This window comes from Anas acuta, chromosome 11, assembly GCF_963932015.1.
Source record: "Anas acuta chromosome 11, bAnaAcu1.1, whole genome shotgun sequence".
Taxonomy (NCBI): Eukaryota; Metazoa; Chordata; class Aves; order Anseriformes; family Anatidae; genus Anas; species Anas acuta.
In genome coordinates this window covers 11,732,035-11,748,676 of record NC_088989.1, presented here as the reverse complement: position 1 = coordinate 11,748,676, position 16,642 = coordinate 11,732,035, and the positions used below count along the sequence as shown (strand labels likewise).

Genomic DNA, 16,642 nt, shown 5'->3' with positions numbered 1-16,642 from the left:
CTGGCCACAGAACTCCAGACTGGGCGGATAGTGGCTGGTTCTCCACTGACAGCCTCCAAATTGAACCAAAAAGTGGATATTTCAGCAAGACTGGAAGGCCCGCAGCATAGTACAAACACAATTATTTCAAAGACCTACTTCATACAAGGTTAAACTATCTTTTTAACATCTACGTGCTTCCCACATCTTCTTTTCTGGCCTTCTCTAAGGTTTCTGAAGTCTCTAGGCTATTTTTCATGTTCATCTTGTTTTACTGTGGCTTCTCTAACTGGATTCTGTAAAAAATTATAATACAGCTAATTACCCCAAACGTTCGTATTTCTAGGGATTAAGAATGAGCTTTCGTTTATATGATCTGTTTTTTAATCATCAAACTGGTGACCTAAAATCATTATTTAGAGAGAAAAAAAAAAAAAAGAAAAAGAAAAAAAAAAAGAGAGAAAATAAATGTTTGGAACATTAAGGAAAAAAAGTGCTTGTCTTGCAAATATTGATGCGAATTTCCCCCAAGTGCCTATAACCTAATAACCGGATACATATAGTTCTGATAATTGACTCATTTACATAAAAATCATTGCCAGCTTGATTGTAACAGTCACCATATGCAAGTTGGCCAGGACTAGAAATCATCACAATCAACCCTCTGAGAGACCCTTTACACCTTTGCAGATACAGCTCTTGGCACAGAGCATGAATTTTCTCTAGAATGTTGTGAGGCATTAACAAAAACACCTTTCATGCTGAAAATACATTGGACCTATATTTGGGACTGGAGAATACACATAAGAGGAGGCTGTCTGGTTTTCAAGTCAAACCTTAGGATATACTAGATCCCTTTACTCCAGCTTGTATGTTCTGACAGTAGTAAAAAAAAATCTAACAACATGGACATTGGGCTTCTGCATCTGCGTGGTCTGTTGTTTTTCAAATTAATGATTGCACATTGAATTTGAAGAACCTCATGCATACAATGAGAGCTATGCTCTTAATATGCACATGAATGTGCAGTGTTATGGAGCATGAAAGTGGTAACTGCGCTTTGCTTCCATTTCCTAACTTTTTCATGCAAAAGAAACATGTAATACATGAATATTTTTGCATGCAGTATTTCTCACACGCATACATGAAAAGCAAACTCTGTACATGTAAGATTATGGCTTTCATCCTAGAACAGGACTGAATTCTCTTTATTTTATGGATATTTGCATTTTGCCGACTAATTCTTTGAATCTTTCAGCTTTGCTCTCTTGATAACGTCAGCTTTTAAATCCAAACTGTAAGTTACCTTTTCAGATTTTTTTTTTTTCATTTTTGAAATTCTGAGTAGCAGCAGAAATTTATCAAGTGAGTTCTCTTCCTGGCTTTAAGACCAAAGCTGAAACCTGAGCTGTTTTATTTGGTATGCAATGAATGAGCTTTGATTTGATTTTTATTGTATTTCATTCAAACTTTATTATAAAACATCTCCCAGGGACACTTGCACAAGAAACACTTTGCAATTAAAACCAGCATTCTATTTCCAGTCTTCCATTTTCAAAGGTTATTATAACATTTTTATCATGCTTGCTTATCTCCATAATATACCACTGTATGGCAGGCAGCTGCAGATGTCAGGTAATAGAGCTAGATGTCTCTGTAGGTTTTTCTAATGGCTTTCTTTCCCTGTACCATGAACAGGATTCACTGTCATTAACCCAGTGACCAGCACTTCTGCATTTTGACTGTAGGCAGTTCTAAGGCAACTGTATTTCCACTGTTCTTTGACTTTAGCTTTGTCTTGACTTTTTTTTTTTTTTGACATCAGATTTGTTATACGATTGTTAAAAATGCGTCTCCAAATACCACTATAATTTAAATAAGGTAGGTGTTTTTGTGGATGGTTCAACAGTGGATTTAATGTCATTCCCAGTAGTTGGTTCCTCCTCTAGAATTGAGCCACCTTTAATTTTCAGTGGAACAACTGTAACTTTCAGCAGCTGGATAATTTCAGGATCATAATTGGCTGTATGAAGTGTTTTCTTTATACTATCTTTCCTTTTAAAACATTGCAGTTTGGAACCAAACGATATAAATTACTCATTCCATATCACTTTTTCTAATTGCCTTTTGATTACTGTTTTTCTTGATCTCAGAGAAACCTTTTGTAAGTGTTAACAGGATGTCAGTGTCAGTTTGATCCTGCTTCTATTACAATCATGGGCCAAAAATCCTTCTGGGTCACATCCTCTGAGTGGATCACATCCCTGTGGATCTTCTAATGCACTTTATAAAATGTACCCAGTAAATCCAATAACAACAGAAATATGATTTAAATACACAGTGCACAGATGGTTCCAAAAAAAGCAAGCTGCAGCTTCACTTTGAATTTGTGTTTATAAAGATTTACTTTCCTTATAAAAATAACCCGTAAAAGTCTTTATCAAGATTTATCCAGCTCAGCTAAGAAAATAAAGCAGTAACTACAAGCTGATCGGTGCAATAGCATTAGTACAAGCACATTAAAGTCCTCCTTAAATGCAAGTGAGCAGGACCATGGCCAACTGCAAAGAGAAAGAGAACTGTTAATATGCCAGTGTTATAGACTTGCCTAGTGGCTTAGTAGTTTTCACTGAACCTTTCTGTTACACTGGCTTACCTGAAACAAGGCACAAATAAATCAGATTAAAGATTGAGCTGCTTAGGAGAGCAACACCAGTACAGCAAACTTCCTGGCAAGATAACTACTATTTTCTGCATCAGATGGCTGCTCCAAGCTGCCGTGCTGAGCAGGGGTGGATTCCTAATTCATTTTGAAATGTACTTGAGCGAAAACCTTTAGGAAGGTTTTACGTACAAATACTTGAAAAGGGGTGAGCCTCCTATCCTCTGGTTTTGTTCATATGCTGTTTGGCCTCTTTGTACAAGATCATGAGGCATCAAGCAGTAAGCTATTAATGTCTGCGTCATGACAAGGCTCTGCAGCAATTATCAATCTTTGTATGGTCTTTGGCTATTTGTCCCCTTAAAGCACTCCAAAGAGCAAGCTTTACAGAGGGCCAGCTCCAGGGCTGAAGTGAATGCTGGTGCGTTAAGGCACAGTTTGATAAGAGAATTTTCAAGTGGTGGTGGTGCTGGCACAAGCAGCTGCCATACCAAATGCCCATTAGCAGGCACTTGTTCCCGTCTCTATGCCTCTTTGTGCTGTGCCAGTATAGGCAATTTTGTAGCTTCATGGCAACATGGACTATGAAATGATCTGGCTGCAAAAGACTTTTTCAAGTTCTGCAGCTGAACTACAGATTTAGCTTCTTTTATATGCATTTAGGAGTTCTAATTGCATCACGAGTAAGTATCTTAGCTTCGGCTGAGACTGCTAAGCAATGAGAGCAGTGAGCACACCGCAGCCTGGGCTGCTCTAGCCAGCCCGAGATCACAAAACTGCTAGGGTCGACGGTCAGTCTTCACTGCAAATCATTGCGTCTGGCTTGTGTACATTATCTATTAAGCTTAAAGTCACATCTCACAGCTCAAAGTAATTATTACGTGAACATTACAGACGTCTTGAATACAAAAATGAGTTATACTGTGGTCAATAGGAATTTTGCCATTGATTCCAGTAGGTATTTGTCCTTAAAACATTGTTACTGAGGGATGCTGGAAGGAATAAGGAAGTTAAGAATCCTTAAACCTTTGTATATTCTATTAGCTGGAATTTAAACTTAACTGCAATCTGGAAAGACCTATCCTATGAACAGCACACCATTTAGCATGACTCCCTGGGACATGGTCCACGTAGAGACATTGGCTGTGATCCTTCTTAAATGAAGAAAAGGGAGACAGAGACCACGCCACAAACTGTCACAGAGTACAATAGTCACTGCTGCAATTTTAATCTCAGCTATTTAAGAGGACTAGAGATATTATTTTTGTATATATTAGAGCAGCGATAACCATCTCTGCATATAATAGCAAAATCAGTCCTTCCATTGGTTTGCCTTCTATGAAATGCGAAGGGTATATATTATGGGAGACATGGTTATAGGTGCTGTCTTGTTGTGGGTGACTATCATTGTAATCAAGAGTAGAAGTCAAATACCTTACTCAGAGAGAGCTTACCTTACAGATATATCAGTCTGAGCATCTAGCCTGTCATTCTGGATGAATTTAGAAAAATGCAGACAAGTGATAGACACTGAAATGTCCAATATGACATTTGAGAACCAGATTAAGCACAGGGTTTCTCCCTGTAGGGAGAAAGATCAGTCTCCCCTGTATAGAAAAAAAAAAAATCAGTGGGTTTCCAGCCTAGTGTACTATAAGAAAACAAAGCATTTAGGCAGCTTTCTGATCAGTCTTGTCCAACAAAATAACCACATTTATTTATTTGCTTTGCTGAGGCTTTTTAACTTCAGGGAAATGCCAGTGAATCTCCCTGTTTGTTACTAACAATGTTTGTAACAAATGTTCCGTACCCTGCAAAACTTGTCTTAACGTGAAAGATTTTTAGAATCTCAGGTCTCATGTATTATAAATTACCTGTCAATTCAGCTAAGATTTTTTACTTGTGCACACTGGTGGGCTGCATAATCCCCAGTAAAAATTCTGTAAGTCAGCAAGTAGATGTCACATTGTTTACACATTAACAAGATCCTAAAACCCTCTTATGCATATTCTGTAGGCAATTTCTTACATTCAACAGTACCTTTTAGTGGCCAGTTAAATGCATTACAGATTTGTTATGGAAACCCCCAGGGACTAAAGGCAGCTGCCTTCATATCAATTCAGGTAATTCAGGTCTCAGTTACCCAGTAAATCTGATACACTTCTGTAAACCACCTTTTTTTTCTGCTTGATAGCAATTGTGTCCATCTAAACTGCATAATTTATTAAATCAGGTCTGCTTTAAGAAACATACAGTTCACTCATTCTTCTAATTACTACTGTTCGAATTCAGCCTCAATTAGTGACCTCTTAATTTTATGAGATTAGTTCTGCCTATATAGAAGTGTGACTGGCTGTGAAGGCACATGCACTCAGCCTTAGATTTCTTCTACTAAATGTATTACACTGTTTAACATCCCTCTTTGTTTTCCAGGGAAGGGATGAACAAAATACCATTAGCTGCAGACACCCAGTCTCTCCTTTCCCAGGAAGGCTTTGATTGGTGTGTACAACCGTGTTACCAAAACCAGGGAGATGGCAGAGGTGCAATAACACTATTATTCTACCACTGTATAACATTCTGCGATCTCTGGATCTCAGCATAACATTACAGACATCACCCCCTCTAAAAACACAATAAAGCAGTCCCACAAAATGAGTAGGGATGTATTGGTATAAGTATTTTTACATGGATGAGCCTAGGCACAGAGACCAGATGCCCAAGTCTAATGACTGAACTAGAAACAAAGCCCAGAGGTTCAGATTTCAGATCTGTGCTCTAGTTACAAACCAACGCCTCCCTGTGCTCCTCCTCCTGATGCTGAAAAGCCTGAGAGCCTACTGAATGGGTATCATAGCTTTTTATGTTAGGATTTTGCAGTTGTTTCAGCCACGTCTGAAAAGAATGAGTCAGGGATTTGTGTATGTGGGAAGTGGTTTCCTCTCACATTACCGTATGTATGGATGAAATACATTTCCTCTACTACGAAGATGCTGAATGAGAAAATAAAGTAGTGCAGCTGACTGTCATTGCAGTGACTGTACTTCGACCCTGGTGATGAAAAGCCAGCGGCCTCAGGAGGCTGGTTTGGCTAATGCATTTCATAGAAAAGCTGGTGAAGTCACTTACATTATTGCAAAGAATGATTAGAAAAGGATAAAACAAAGAAAAATAAAGCAAAACAATACTCAATATGATAACTTAGAGACGAGGTTCTCTAGGGAAACCTGGCCTGACTGAAACTTCAGGACAAAATCTAGCTTGAAGACGTGATCTATAATGCAATAATGAAGATGCCTCCCTCTGTGTTTCAGACAGCTTTTGTAGCAACTAGTGTTCAAGAGTCAGAGATAATGATAATGGCTTCTGCCTGCAATCATTACAGCTATGGCACGCACAGTATGCAAGGCATTTAGCATCAAACTTAACAGCATCATGCAGCGAGACAGTGGCAAGAGTAAGAAGAGCACGGGTCACTTGCCTTGCCTCCCAGCTCATGGCCAAAAGGCCAGTGACACAGCAGAAAAAGTAGAATTTGGTCTGGGACCTGAACCTGCTCAGAGACATGTCCTCAAATCCAGGAAGCTGGTATGGCTGTCCTCAGTCCTTCAAAGCTGATTCTTTTCTGGAGCATCAGGCACCTGAGCAGTCTGGAGCCTGGTGAACACCTTGAGTAGCTGTTCCCATCTTCTGGGGAGACGAAGAAGTGAACAGGCTGATTAGGCAAGTGGGCTGAGGCAGGAGTAGGGAAAAAGAAACAGAACAAACCTGTGCAAACTTGAAGAGGACTCTGAGCTGCTGAGGGGAGAGCTAGAGCCAGCAAAAGACTTGGAGAAGGAAGGAGGCATAGGCCAGGTCAAAAAGATTTCCCCAGTTGTCCCTTAACTCAGCAAGGAACTTAAGCTTAGTTTTGAATTGAAGGCTGGAAGAGTTCCATGTATTTAAAGAACAGCACTTTATTTGAAATACTTGATGAGATATGCAGAAGACAGAGTTGCCAGGTATGTGTTAAAAAGGGATCCTACTGCTGTCAGTAAAGAACTTCTAAAAATAATGTTATACATATGTATATAAAACACATACAACCATACATCCTGGAACACTTAAATGCATTTTTTTTTTTTTTTTTGAAGGTAATTTCTCCTAGCGAGGCAGGCAAGTCTGCCAGGAGCCACATCCCTGCTCCGTGCTGGTTCTCTGCTCCAGCAGCACAAATGTAGTCCCAGCGTGGCCTTTGCCATGGCTGCAATCATGGGTTGTTATTAAATCATTCCATCAGACACCCAGGCAGGGCAGTAAACACAGGGAAAAAGAAGGAAAGCATTCTCTGTGTAAGTCCTGTGTATATTTTCTCCATTTTCCAATATTTCCTTTGCTTTCAACCTCAACATGTCAAATTATTGTAAATTGCAAATGTACTAGTTCCAGCTGAGCACAAATGGGGGTGAAATAGCTTTGCTTTGAAGCTACAGCTAGAGTCCACTTGAAAAGCTGTAGGAAGAGTCACAGAAATGTGCAATAGAGCAGCTGAAATTCTGACCTGGTGATTCAAAGAGTTATGATTCATGAAACAAATTTTTTAAAGGTACTACATAAGCCATTAGGAGAACAGCCTGTGAGAGAGACCGTCCCTGTAGCTAAGACAGCATTCACTAGGGAAATCCATATTAAAATAATGTCATTTTCCAGATCAGCAGAGAAACAATCAGATCTTCATAAATATATTTTAAAATGATATATATACACACACTAGCATTTGTTTTTGTTGCTTTTCAGGTGATCAAGGGTATCAACGCACCCTTTGAGTAGAGGAAAACTATGATTAACATCTAGGGTGCAATCCTTTTACATATTAAACTTGCTCTAGGAAGAGATGTGAGCATCATTCTGCCTCACTAGGCTCCTCTGTGCATTGTAACATTCTGGGAAGCTCTAAGTTTTGTTACTGGTGTCTCAGTTTTGATGCTACCTCAGCCTCTTGCCTGGAACATACCCGGGAGTGCTGGTGGGGGAGCCATCCGACAGCTTTATATACACCAAGGAGATTTCCTGCTGGCAAGTCAAGGAATCCTGAATGGCAGAATACAGCTGGAACACAATCCAGCAACTGCCCCCTGCATTTCGGTATTGCACACATGGAAATTGTGTGTTTGCCTGGAATGAGCAGAGACTGAGCCACAAGCCACCATAGTAGAATGGGTAGTCAAGTGCCTGATGGTTTACACACATGAGCAGTTCCTGTGACCACACGGATGAAAACAGATTAGACATCCACAGGGATCCTTGTGAAATCAGTTATGCATGGACAATTTCAGAATAGAACGCTAACTGGGGATAAAACGAAGAGCCTCAATTAGCTTTTCAGAGCATTTCATTATTTTTTTATTCCCTGTGGGCCACATGACCAGTTACCTCTCCAACATTTTTCTTCATATTTGGCAACTCTTGATGTACTTCAGTGCTTCAAGTGAAACTGAAGTGCATGCCTTTGCTTAATAATCCCCCCATTCATTTAAATAGTCCATAGCTTGTCAGCACTGCTTTGTTCACATTTTAGAATTATGGACGATGTCAAGGCAGCCTTGATTAAACACTCAGCTAACTATGGCTCAGCCAGAAAGTGGCTGAAGTAAACTATTATTTCAGTAAAGCTCACAAGCTTGGAGAATGCATATTCTGTAATTTGCTTGCATCAGGATTTGTAATAGAAGAAATTAAAACTCTTAAGGACTTTCCCAGCTATGTGAGATTACCCATGAACATATCAGACATGCTGACACATTCACATACTCTTGGAAGGATTTTGGCTCAGATCTGTACCTCTCAATAAGCATGCTTTCTACTTCTTCCTTCCTTTCCTCAAGCTTTCATTTCCAAGTATTAGCTTAGAAATTGTAGTCACCCCAGGGAAAAACAATGAACTAAATGGGGCCCTCACAAAATTTTAAAGTTGGAACCTAAATTAGTCTGCCTTTGCCCCCGTTCTAGATATTTAATCCAGAAGAAAACAATGCCCTGCTGTCTGCTGGACATGGACAGAAACAGAGGGACACACCAGAGTTCCTGTTAAGAGCCAGGCCACATGGACACAAGAAAAACAATGCTCCATGCAAGCAAGAGCAGGTAGCTTTCCAGTGGCACGTGAAGAAAAATCTATTAATTGTCCACTATGGCTCAAGATATCTGATTGCAATGCCCGCGTATAAACATATGCGATTACTTTCCTTGGTGATCAAGAGAGATGACTTTGAGGAATATGCTTTTCACTCTGCTCACTGATTGTCCCTAAAAACAAAGCATACCAAGCATGAGGGAAACGGCCAGCTCACTACTGGAATAATGGTTTAACAGAGGAGTCTCAGCTGTATTCCACATATACATTCAAATACATCAAATGAAAGTATGCAAAAGCCTCCTTCCCCACTTGAACTACCCAGAGTGTGAAATCCAGCAGATTAATTCAGGCTTTGAACCATGGAGGATTTGAATCATCAGGCATAGACACAGAGCAGAGACCAAAGACAAAAAAAAAAACCCACCCCTTAAAACATTCTCCCTTAAAACAAAAACGGTGATAGAAAAATCAGTAGATGCATTGCAGAATTTGAAGTAATCAGAAGGAAACAGCAGTTTGGCTGAGCTGAGAGCGGCCTCTCAAGAGCATTGCTTCCTGCTGACTTGAGAGCTCTGCAGAGAAATTACAGGATTACCTTTAGTTCGCAGTAACAACTAAAAGTTAAAAAAAAGAGTTTTTGATGTTGCACGGTTAATTGGAAAACAATCTACTGGTTTTGCTTAAAAAAAAAAATTGTCACCTCCTTAGTCTTACACCTACAATAGTGTTCTGTGACCAGAGAGGTTAAGATTAAGAACTGGTCACTGATGAGCACCACTCAGCTCTTGCTTGTCACAACTCTCCAATAGACAGATGACAACCCACATATCAAAGGAAGAAAAAACCAAAACCCCGCACAATACAGAACTGATATGAACAGAAGAGTATGCATTTAGGCTGTGACACTCATTCTGCCTGTAAAATACATGTAGGGAGAGAAGAGATCAGTTTTTCAGCTCACAGATCACTCCTTTTCTGCATGTTTTCCTTAGTCCCCCCCCTCACTACCTCCCTTATTGTGTGGGCAATCCTCAGCAAGGGACTGCAGTTATCAGGTAAACTTTAGTGACCTTCCTGCTAATTGTTTTTATACAGCAGTTTAATATTCCCACTGGATATCCTAGGGAACAGGTCAGGAATAGAAAAGTCAGAACTAAGGAAGTGCTTTGGGGCTGTCCTCTCCATCCCTCTCTGCCATATGAATTACAAGCAAAAAACCAACCCCCCCCCCCACCCCCCCCAAAAAAAAACAAAAAACAAAAAACAAAAAAAAACCACCACCAAAAGTGTTTTGTTTCAGCCTAATAAATAAATGATTGAAAAAGAAAATGGAGTTGCTCTGAATTGCAAAACACGCTAGTAACTACAGATGAACTACCTGATGGATTCCTTCATTTCTTTGCCAATTATTTCCTTCCAGTTTTGTCACTGCTTTTACAACCTTAAAAGCACTTTCTTGCTGACAGTGATCATTCTTGTGCAATTTTATTGTTCACTCTTTTAGCACTTGCTAAAGCTAGGGGTTTCTAGCTTTAAGGTCCTGGTCACACAAGACCAGGTGGTCCTGCCTCATGACAGGTAGAATCTATGCAGAAATTTAGGATTCTTCTTCTTTGGTACAAAAGTTGGCCATCTCTTTTGAAAGACTCATTTGTGACTTGTTGCCAGAAGACCAGTTTTCTGCCAGCACAGACTCAGCTCTGTTGACAAAGAAAGGATGACTTGACTGTCCTGGCTGCAGTTTAGATAATGTTTGCAGTAGCTGATGTACTTGGCTTACAAACCTTGACTAATGCTTTTACTTGTTTAAACAACCAAATGCCCTTTTCTGTCTTCCCTCCACTCCTACATCAGCCAAATAGCCTGTTACTGAGGTACAGCTGAACTGTTTTTTTTTTTTTTTTTTTTTTTTTTTGCCAGCTGACTTCAGATATTTCTTAGTCCCCTCGGTAGCTCAGAAGAACTTGGTGGGTTGAACAACAAAAGAGGGTTTTCCCTGGCTAGAGCTCTCCTTCCTATGGGGTGCTCTGCTATGATGTGAGCCCTGGGCTGCCCCCTTGCTGGCAAGGCAGAGGTCCCAGAAGCCCAGGCTGCACCAAACACTGCAGCTTGCACAGCCAAATGGAAGACCAAGAGACAGTGTGCCCAAGTGACACACAGAGGATGGCAACCTCAGCTTTCAATCACAAAAACACCACCAACAAGTACAAGTACTCGCAAATTAAGCATTGTCCAAGAAGCGTAGTTCAAAGGCATCTCTGTCCCTAAGCATGTGTTGCAGGCTTCTCTCCATGGGGCTCAGCTGTCATCCAGAGCCAACACGATTTGTCTCTCCAAATTCTTCAATTTCTGCAGAATCTGGATGCAGAGAGTCACTGAACTTCTATTGGTCCACTAAGTCGGGGGGAGGAGGGATAAGATCCCGTGGGTTCAGCCTTGCAACGAGGCAGACATCGTAGCTGTCGTGCATGAGGACATTGATGGCCACCACGTTCCACTGGTTCTCCCACGTGTCGAGCTCGAGGATCTCCTTGGTGATGACTTCGTGACGAGCTGAAAAACAGAAGCAACAGAAGAACCAGAAGTGAAGCCAAACAGGATCAAAGGCATTGTTACTAGCCTACTGTAAGGTAGCAATGAAAAGGTGCTTTCTGTAGTACCAACAGCTACGCTGAGGAGCACGCAAGTTTGTCGACACACAGAGAACTAATTGGTGCAGATGGAGACCTGTACAGGACATTCAGTCCTCACCTCTGAACAGCAGAGATAAAAACATGAAGCACTCCACCTCAGTACAAGCATGCAGGTGGCATTTCATCACACGATCAAAATGTCAAATGCTCATTTTGAGACAGAGCTAATGAGCAGGCCTACATGCACTGCCTTGTCTTTTCTTTCCCCCAGACTAAACTGTAGCTCTCAGGCCCCTGGAAGCACTCCAATACTATAGCAAATAAAGATAGAGAAACCTCCAGGGCTTGAAATATACTTTATACTGAGGAATTTGTCTTGAATAGTTGGGTCAGAAGAAAGCCAATAAATCACAGCCAATCTGAAGACAAACAGCTTTTTACTGAGACTAACAAAAAATAATGAAAGAATCACCACACAGCAGAGAACTGCAATTGTCAACCAGCAGTGCTGAATTAAACTTCTCATGAAAAGGTAAAGCCTTTCTTTGCTAACAAAAGGCCTGAACTCTCCAGCAATTTCATTACTCAAAGCCAAGTTATTTCCTAAAAATAAAAACCATCTTTCATTTTTGCTCACTCTTTCATGTTAAAGCTGCTTTCTCACAGTAACCTTAGTCTAAACTCTTACTTTGAGATGAGGATGTGCATGTGCTTTGCTGTCAGCTTCCTTCCCTTCTTTCTGATGAATCTCTGGGTAGATTTATTAGGAGTCAGGTCTCAAAGACTGCCAAGCACAGACACTTCACAGGTATGAAGGTAAGAGCCATCACAGCAAGAAACAACAAGTACTCATCTCTGTTCTGACTCCTGAAAGACTCGTGACATGATAAACTTTACAGGGTCTGGACTGAGGTTCCCATTCAGCTCTTCTGTAATATTTTATTTTTTAATGTCACCTCAGAAACAATCCTTCATGTCTAGCAACTGAATCTCATGTTTGGACACTGCCCTTCTGTGGAGCCAACAGCGAAGTACTGAAAAAAGGGAAAGAGTGAAATACAAAAGAACATCTGGAGGCATATATTTTCTTGCATTAGAAACAGACCAAAAATTCCTCCAGAAAACAGCAACTTTGGGGTTTTGCTACCCCCCAGATAGTGTTATTGTGGTTTAGGCACTGAGGAAAGTTTGTGTCCATGTTACAATGATGTAGTGCCATGGGATTTAAACATCCCTGGGGCTCCTCTACAAATAGCTTCAGGATGCAAGGAGGTCACATGAAAAGAGGCTTCTTCCACCCTTGGGATCAATTTCCTCACTGCACTATTTAGAGGCACTTCTTTATTACTGCAGGTCCTGCACATTGTGGAAGTCTTAGCTTTATGGAAATATTTTCATGTTTTTATAAAGTATTTACTTAAGAAAACAGCTCACCAACCATTCACCATCTCTGACCCCTCTCTCACCAGAGAACAGCACAATGTTTCCACCCCACAGCCCATAGTCATTTTCCCCTCAGCTGTACAAGAAACATTTTTCTTGGTCCAAGCCCTAGATAATGGGAGCTTCACACATCTCTGTGAGCTTGAGTGTAATTAATATTTCAGGATTTGGCCTCATCTGCATAGTTCTTGTTCTGTTCCTTTACTCTGTTCTCAGAAAAGAGAAGGATAGTTTTGATGGCTCATTTATTGGACTTCGGTAGTTCATTAAGTACAGGAGAATAATAGGCAAGCAACAACCATCCATGAGACAAGACAACAAACTGCTAAAATACCCAGTGACCTGTGAAGAGAAGGCACAACTGAACCTGTGAACAAGTAGCACATGCCAGTACCAAAGAGCTCACTTTTGTATGACCCTGCAAGAGCGAGCAGGTTTTCCCTAAGATACAAATATGAAGACAAACAGACCTGAGCTGTGACATGGGAGGCTCCAGCCCCTGGATTTATTATTAGATCATCTCCTTTATGCAATAAATTTTTATGCCTGGATTTTCTTTGGCATAGATCATGACAAAAGTGAGACAATCAGAGGAAAAAATCAAACACTGGGACTGTCTGAAATGTTCTGTGGGCAACTGTAACACTTCAGAAAAAATCATAATTAAAACATCAAAGGCAGATTCAGCCACCCTTCCTCGCCAGCCTTTCTGTGTTTTATCCTGACCCTGGTGACTCACAACCTTCGGTGTCCCTTGTTTCCCTTTTTGTGTGATGATGTAGCTGGTTTTGTTCCACTCCACAAATTCTGCTTTCGAGCACGCGGACTGTTGGTTAACTCTTAACCCTTGGGAGATAAAAAGGGTTTGTTGTTGAAATAAAGGAAGCAATCACTTCTCCAGTCTTGTCTTATTTAATATGAAAGGAAACAGCATGCTTTGGATGAGAGTTCATATGAGGAAAAGCACTGCTCACAATGTAGTTATGCTTCAAAAAATGACATCCCCCCTTTGTTTTGAAATGAGTTAAAACAACTGAACTCTGAAGACGCACCCACCCACCCTCTGGTATGGACAATAGAAAAAGTAATGTTTGTTAAAAAATCTGGAAGTTTGTCAGTTTGTCTCTTTGGATTCTAGACCCTACTCTTCATTTGGACTTTAATCCCCCCAAAAATGTTTAAAGCCTAACATTTACCTCAGTGCAAGTAATTCCAGATTCTGCCTCATTGGTTTATCTTTTTTTTTTTTTGTTATCTTTTAAGGCAATACCTTAGCAGTCAATTTTTCTTAAAGTAGAATAAAGATGTCTACAGAAAGAAATAGGTTGTATTACACAGATTATCCTTTTAAGAAGTCAATGCACAGAGTTCCCTGTCGCACATAGCATTATTCTGCATCATTTACCAGACAGACGCCTCACCTAATGAAAGGAATTCACTCCCTTCCAAATGCTTTTTCCCCTACAAAATGAGGCAGTATTATTCTGCACATCATTGTTTAACCATGAGGAGATCTTAAGAAACTTGCTTTATATTTTTGTACATGGGCCTTAAACCCCTTTGTATTAGGATCATTCAGGTAATACAAACCTAACCCTAATGCAGATACTTTTAAAGCAGTACAGTGTTTACTGCAGTGTGTTTTTCTTATCTAGGAAAGGGCTAAACCAGCATAAGAAACATCCATTCTAGCGTAAGCTTATCCACACTAGAAGTTGTAGTACTTCAGAAGAAAGTCACAGAACTCTTGGTACAGTTACGTTGTTTTTTTTTTGTTTTGTTTTTTGTCATTCAAATGCAGGCTGAAGGCCAACACTGAACCTACAAACGTATATTTTTCCAGTAATAAAGAACTTGATTTATAACCAAAAAAATTGTTAGAGTCATATTTCAATTATAGTAGGCTGAAAGCAAAATGAGTAAGTTTCTGCATTCATCTGTGAATAAAACTGTCCCAAAATTTTTGATATGAAGTTTTCCTTTACATATGCAGATAAACCCCACAAAAGCATTAGTTTTTCAGTGATTGCCTGCACCCCATGGACACAATCATGTTTTCTCTACAGCAGGTTTATTTTCAGATATACTCCACTCCCCAAATACGGCCAGACTTCATTTTATATTGTATGCTTTGTCATGTCATTTGAATGAGGAGAGACCATAAATCAAGATGCACCATACTTGGAAAGACCTACAGTATGACTGCAGGCAATATTATAAATATTTGATCTGCTTTTGTCTCCCCCCCCTCTTTTTTTTTCTAAACTGCATTCCACTTGTAATTTAATATTAGGAGGAAGGACACCTTCCCTTGTAAGTGCAGTATTTATAGCACTTCTGATCTTTTTTGATTTTGCTTTGTCTTTCCTATTTGGAACCGAGCATTCCAATATTATTATTTGGAGGATGGGGGAAGGTGTTAAAGGGATGCAGACACAGAAGAATTGAGCAATATGCTTAACAAGTAGAAAATCTATAGCTCATACAGAACTATTAACCATACAGCTGTTATGTTGCTAAAGATGATACCAAGAAATTCACTCCATGGCTTTAGAGTCCAGAGCACTGACCTCCCAAATGCCGAATTTTAGCTCATTGGAGTCAAACCTATGGAAGTTTGCTGAAATGTGGTCAAGAACTTAATTTCTTACAGCAACCCATTGACATCAGCCAGTCTGTTTGCCTCCATCTTATGGAGGAAGAAAGCTGCATTATGGCACGTGCTCTCAGTATCTCCATAAACTGCAACGCCTCTGCCTACTCAGTGCAGGGCAGAGATATCCAAAGTAGCTTTGGATAAGCTCACCAGCATCTTATCTGTGCCACAGCCACATTGCCAGCAGTACCCAAGCAGGCTCATTCAGAGCAGGGCCAGGTGCCTGAGCACAGAACCTCATCTGCCCTGGGACATCCTCACCCGTACTTTCCTGAGCTCCTGCTGAGATCAGTCCTGGCACTTCTCAGGTTGTCACAGCACCTTTTCCTTTCCTGTTGGCACAGTTCCCTAACATGCTCCACCTTCTCTGGCCATTAATCAATATATAGAAAAAAAGCCACCAAACCTCTAGTGGTTGAGCTGTTAACTGCCTGTTCTTTCCAAAGAAAAGGCACTTAAACATCACGAGGTGCTTGCCAGTCCCCAGAACTCATTACTCAGGGGGGTTCTTGCTCAAGCTTCTCACATCCTTGTCACCTAACAGCCACCCCAGAGCTGTCTTGAGGCAGCTCAGTCTCCAGTGCTAGTTTGTAACTGGTTTTGCATGCCATTATCTGCACTAGAGAGCAGACAATGACTTTAAACATAAGGGATTAGCCTCTGCTACTTATCTTCCTCACCACTAATAGCTGCTTTCGTAATTACATGATGTAGAGTTCAGTGACTTGGGAATTCACGTTTGTGTTGCAATGGGATGGAAGTGCATTTAGATCATTATCACCAGATGTACTGGTTCCTGATGTGCGGCAGGAAACAGAATAAGTTCATCAAGTCTGTGGCCTTCAATCCCATTTGCATATGTGAGCTGCCCCTAACTCCACCAGCCTCGCTAGGACAACAGAGCCAACACCCCTCGTGGGGTCAAGCACATCCATCATCTGTGCCTGTGGGCAGAAGCAGAATACACAGGAGAGGGAACTTGGCCTGGCTGTTTAACATGCTGGCCAGCCTTCAGGATGTTAAGTACCAAGGCAGTGCTTCCCACCAGACACAGTGAAAGCTGGGAGGCAGGTTGGGGCTTCATTTTACAGCTGTGGCAGCTTATTGTTTTCAGAGCACCTGCATGGAGTAAGGTAAGCTATTCGCTCTCATAG

General features: G+C 40.7%; 1 protein-coding gene across 1 annotated transcript in view; it reads right to left on the bottom strand.

Moving 5' to 3' along the window:
• Positions 1–4,339: 4,339 nt before the first annotated feature.
• Positions 4,340–16,642, bottom strand: part of KBTBD12 (kelch repeat and BTB domain containing 12) — a 41,364-nt gene continuing 29,061 nt past the window's right edge. Inside the window, exon 8 of the mRNA XM_068694521.1 lies at positions 4,340–11,309. Coding sequence (XP_068550622.1) covers positions 11,140–11,309 — 170 coding nt within the window. The 3' untranslated portion in view covers positions 4,340–11,139. The remainder of the gene's footprint in view (positions 11,310–16,642) is intronic.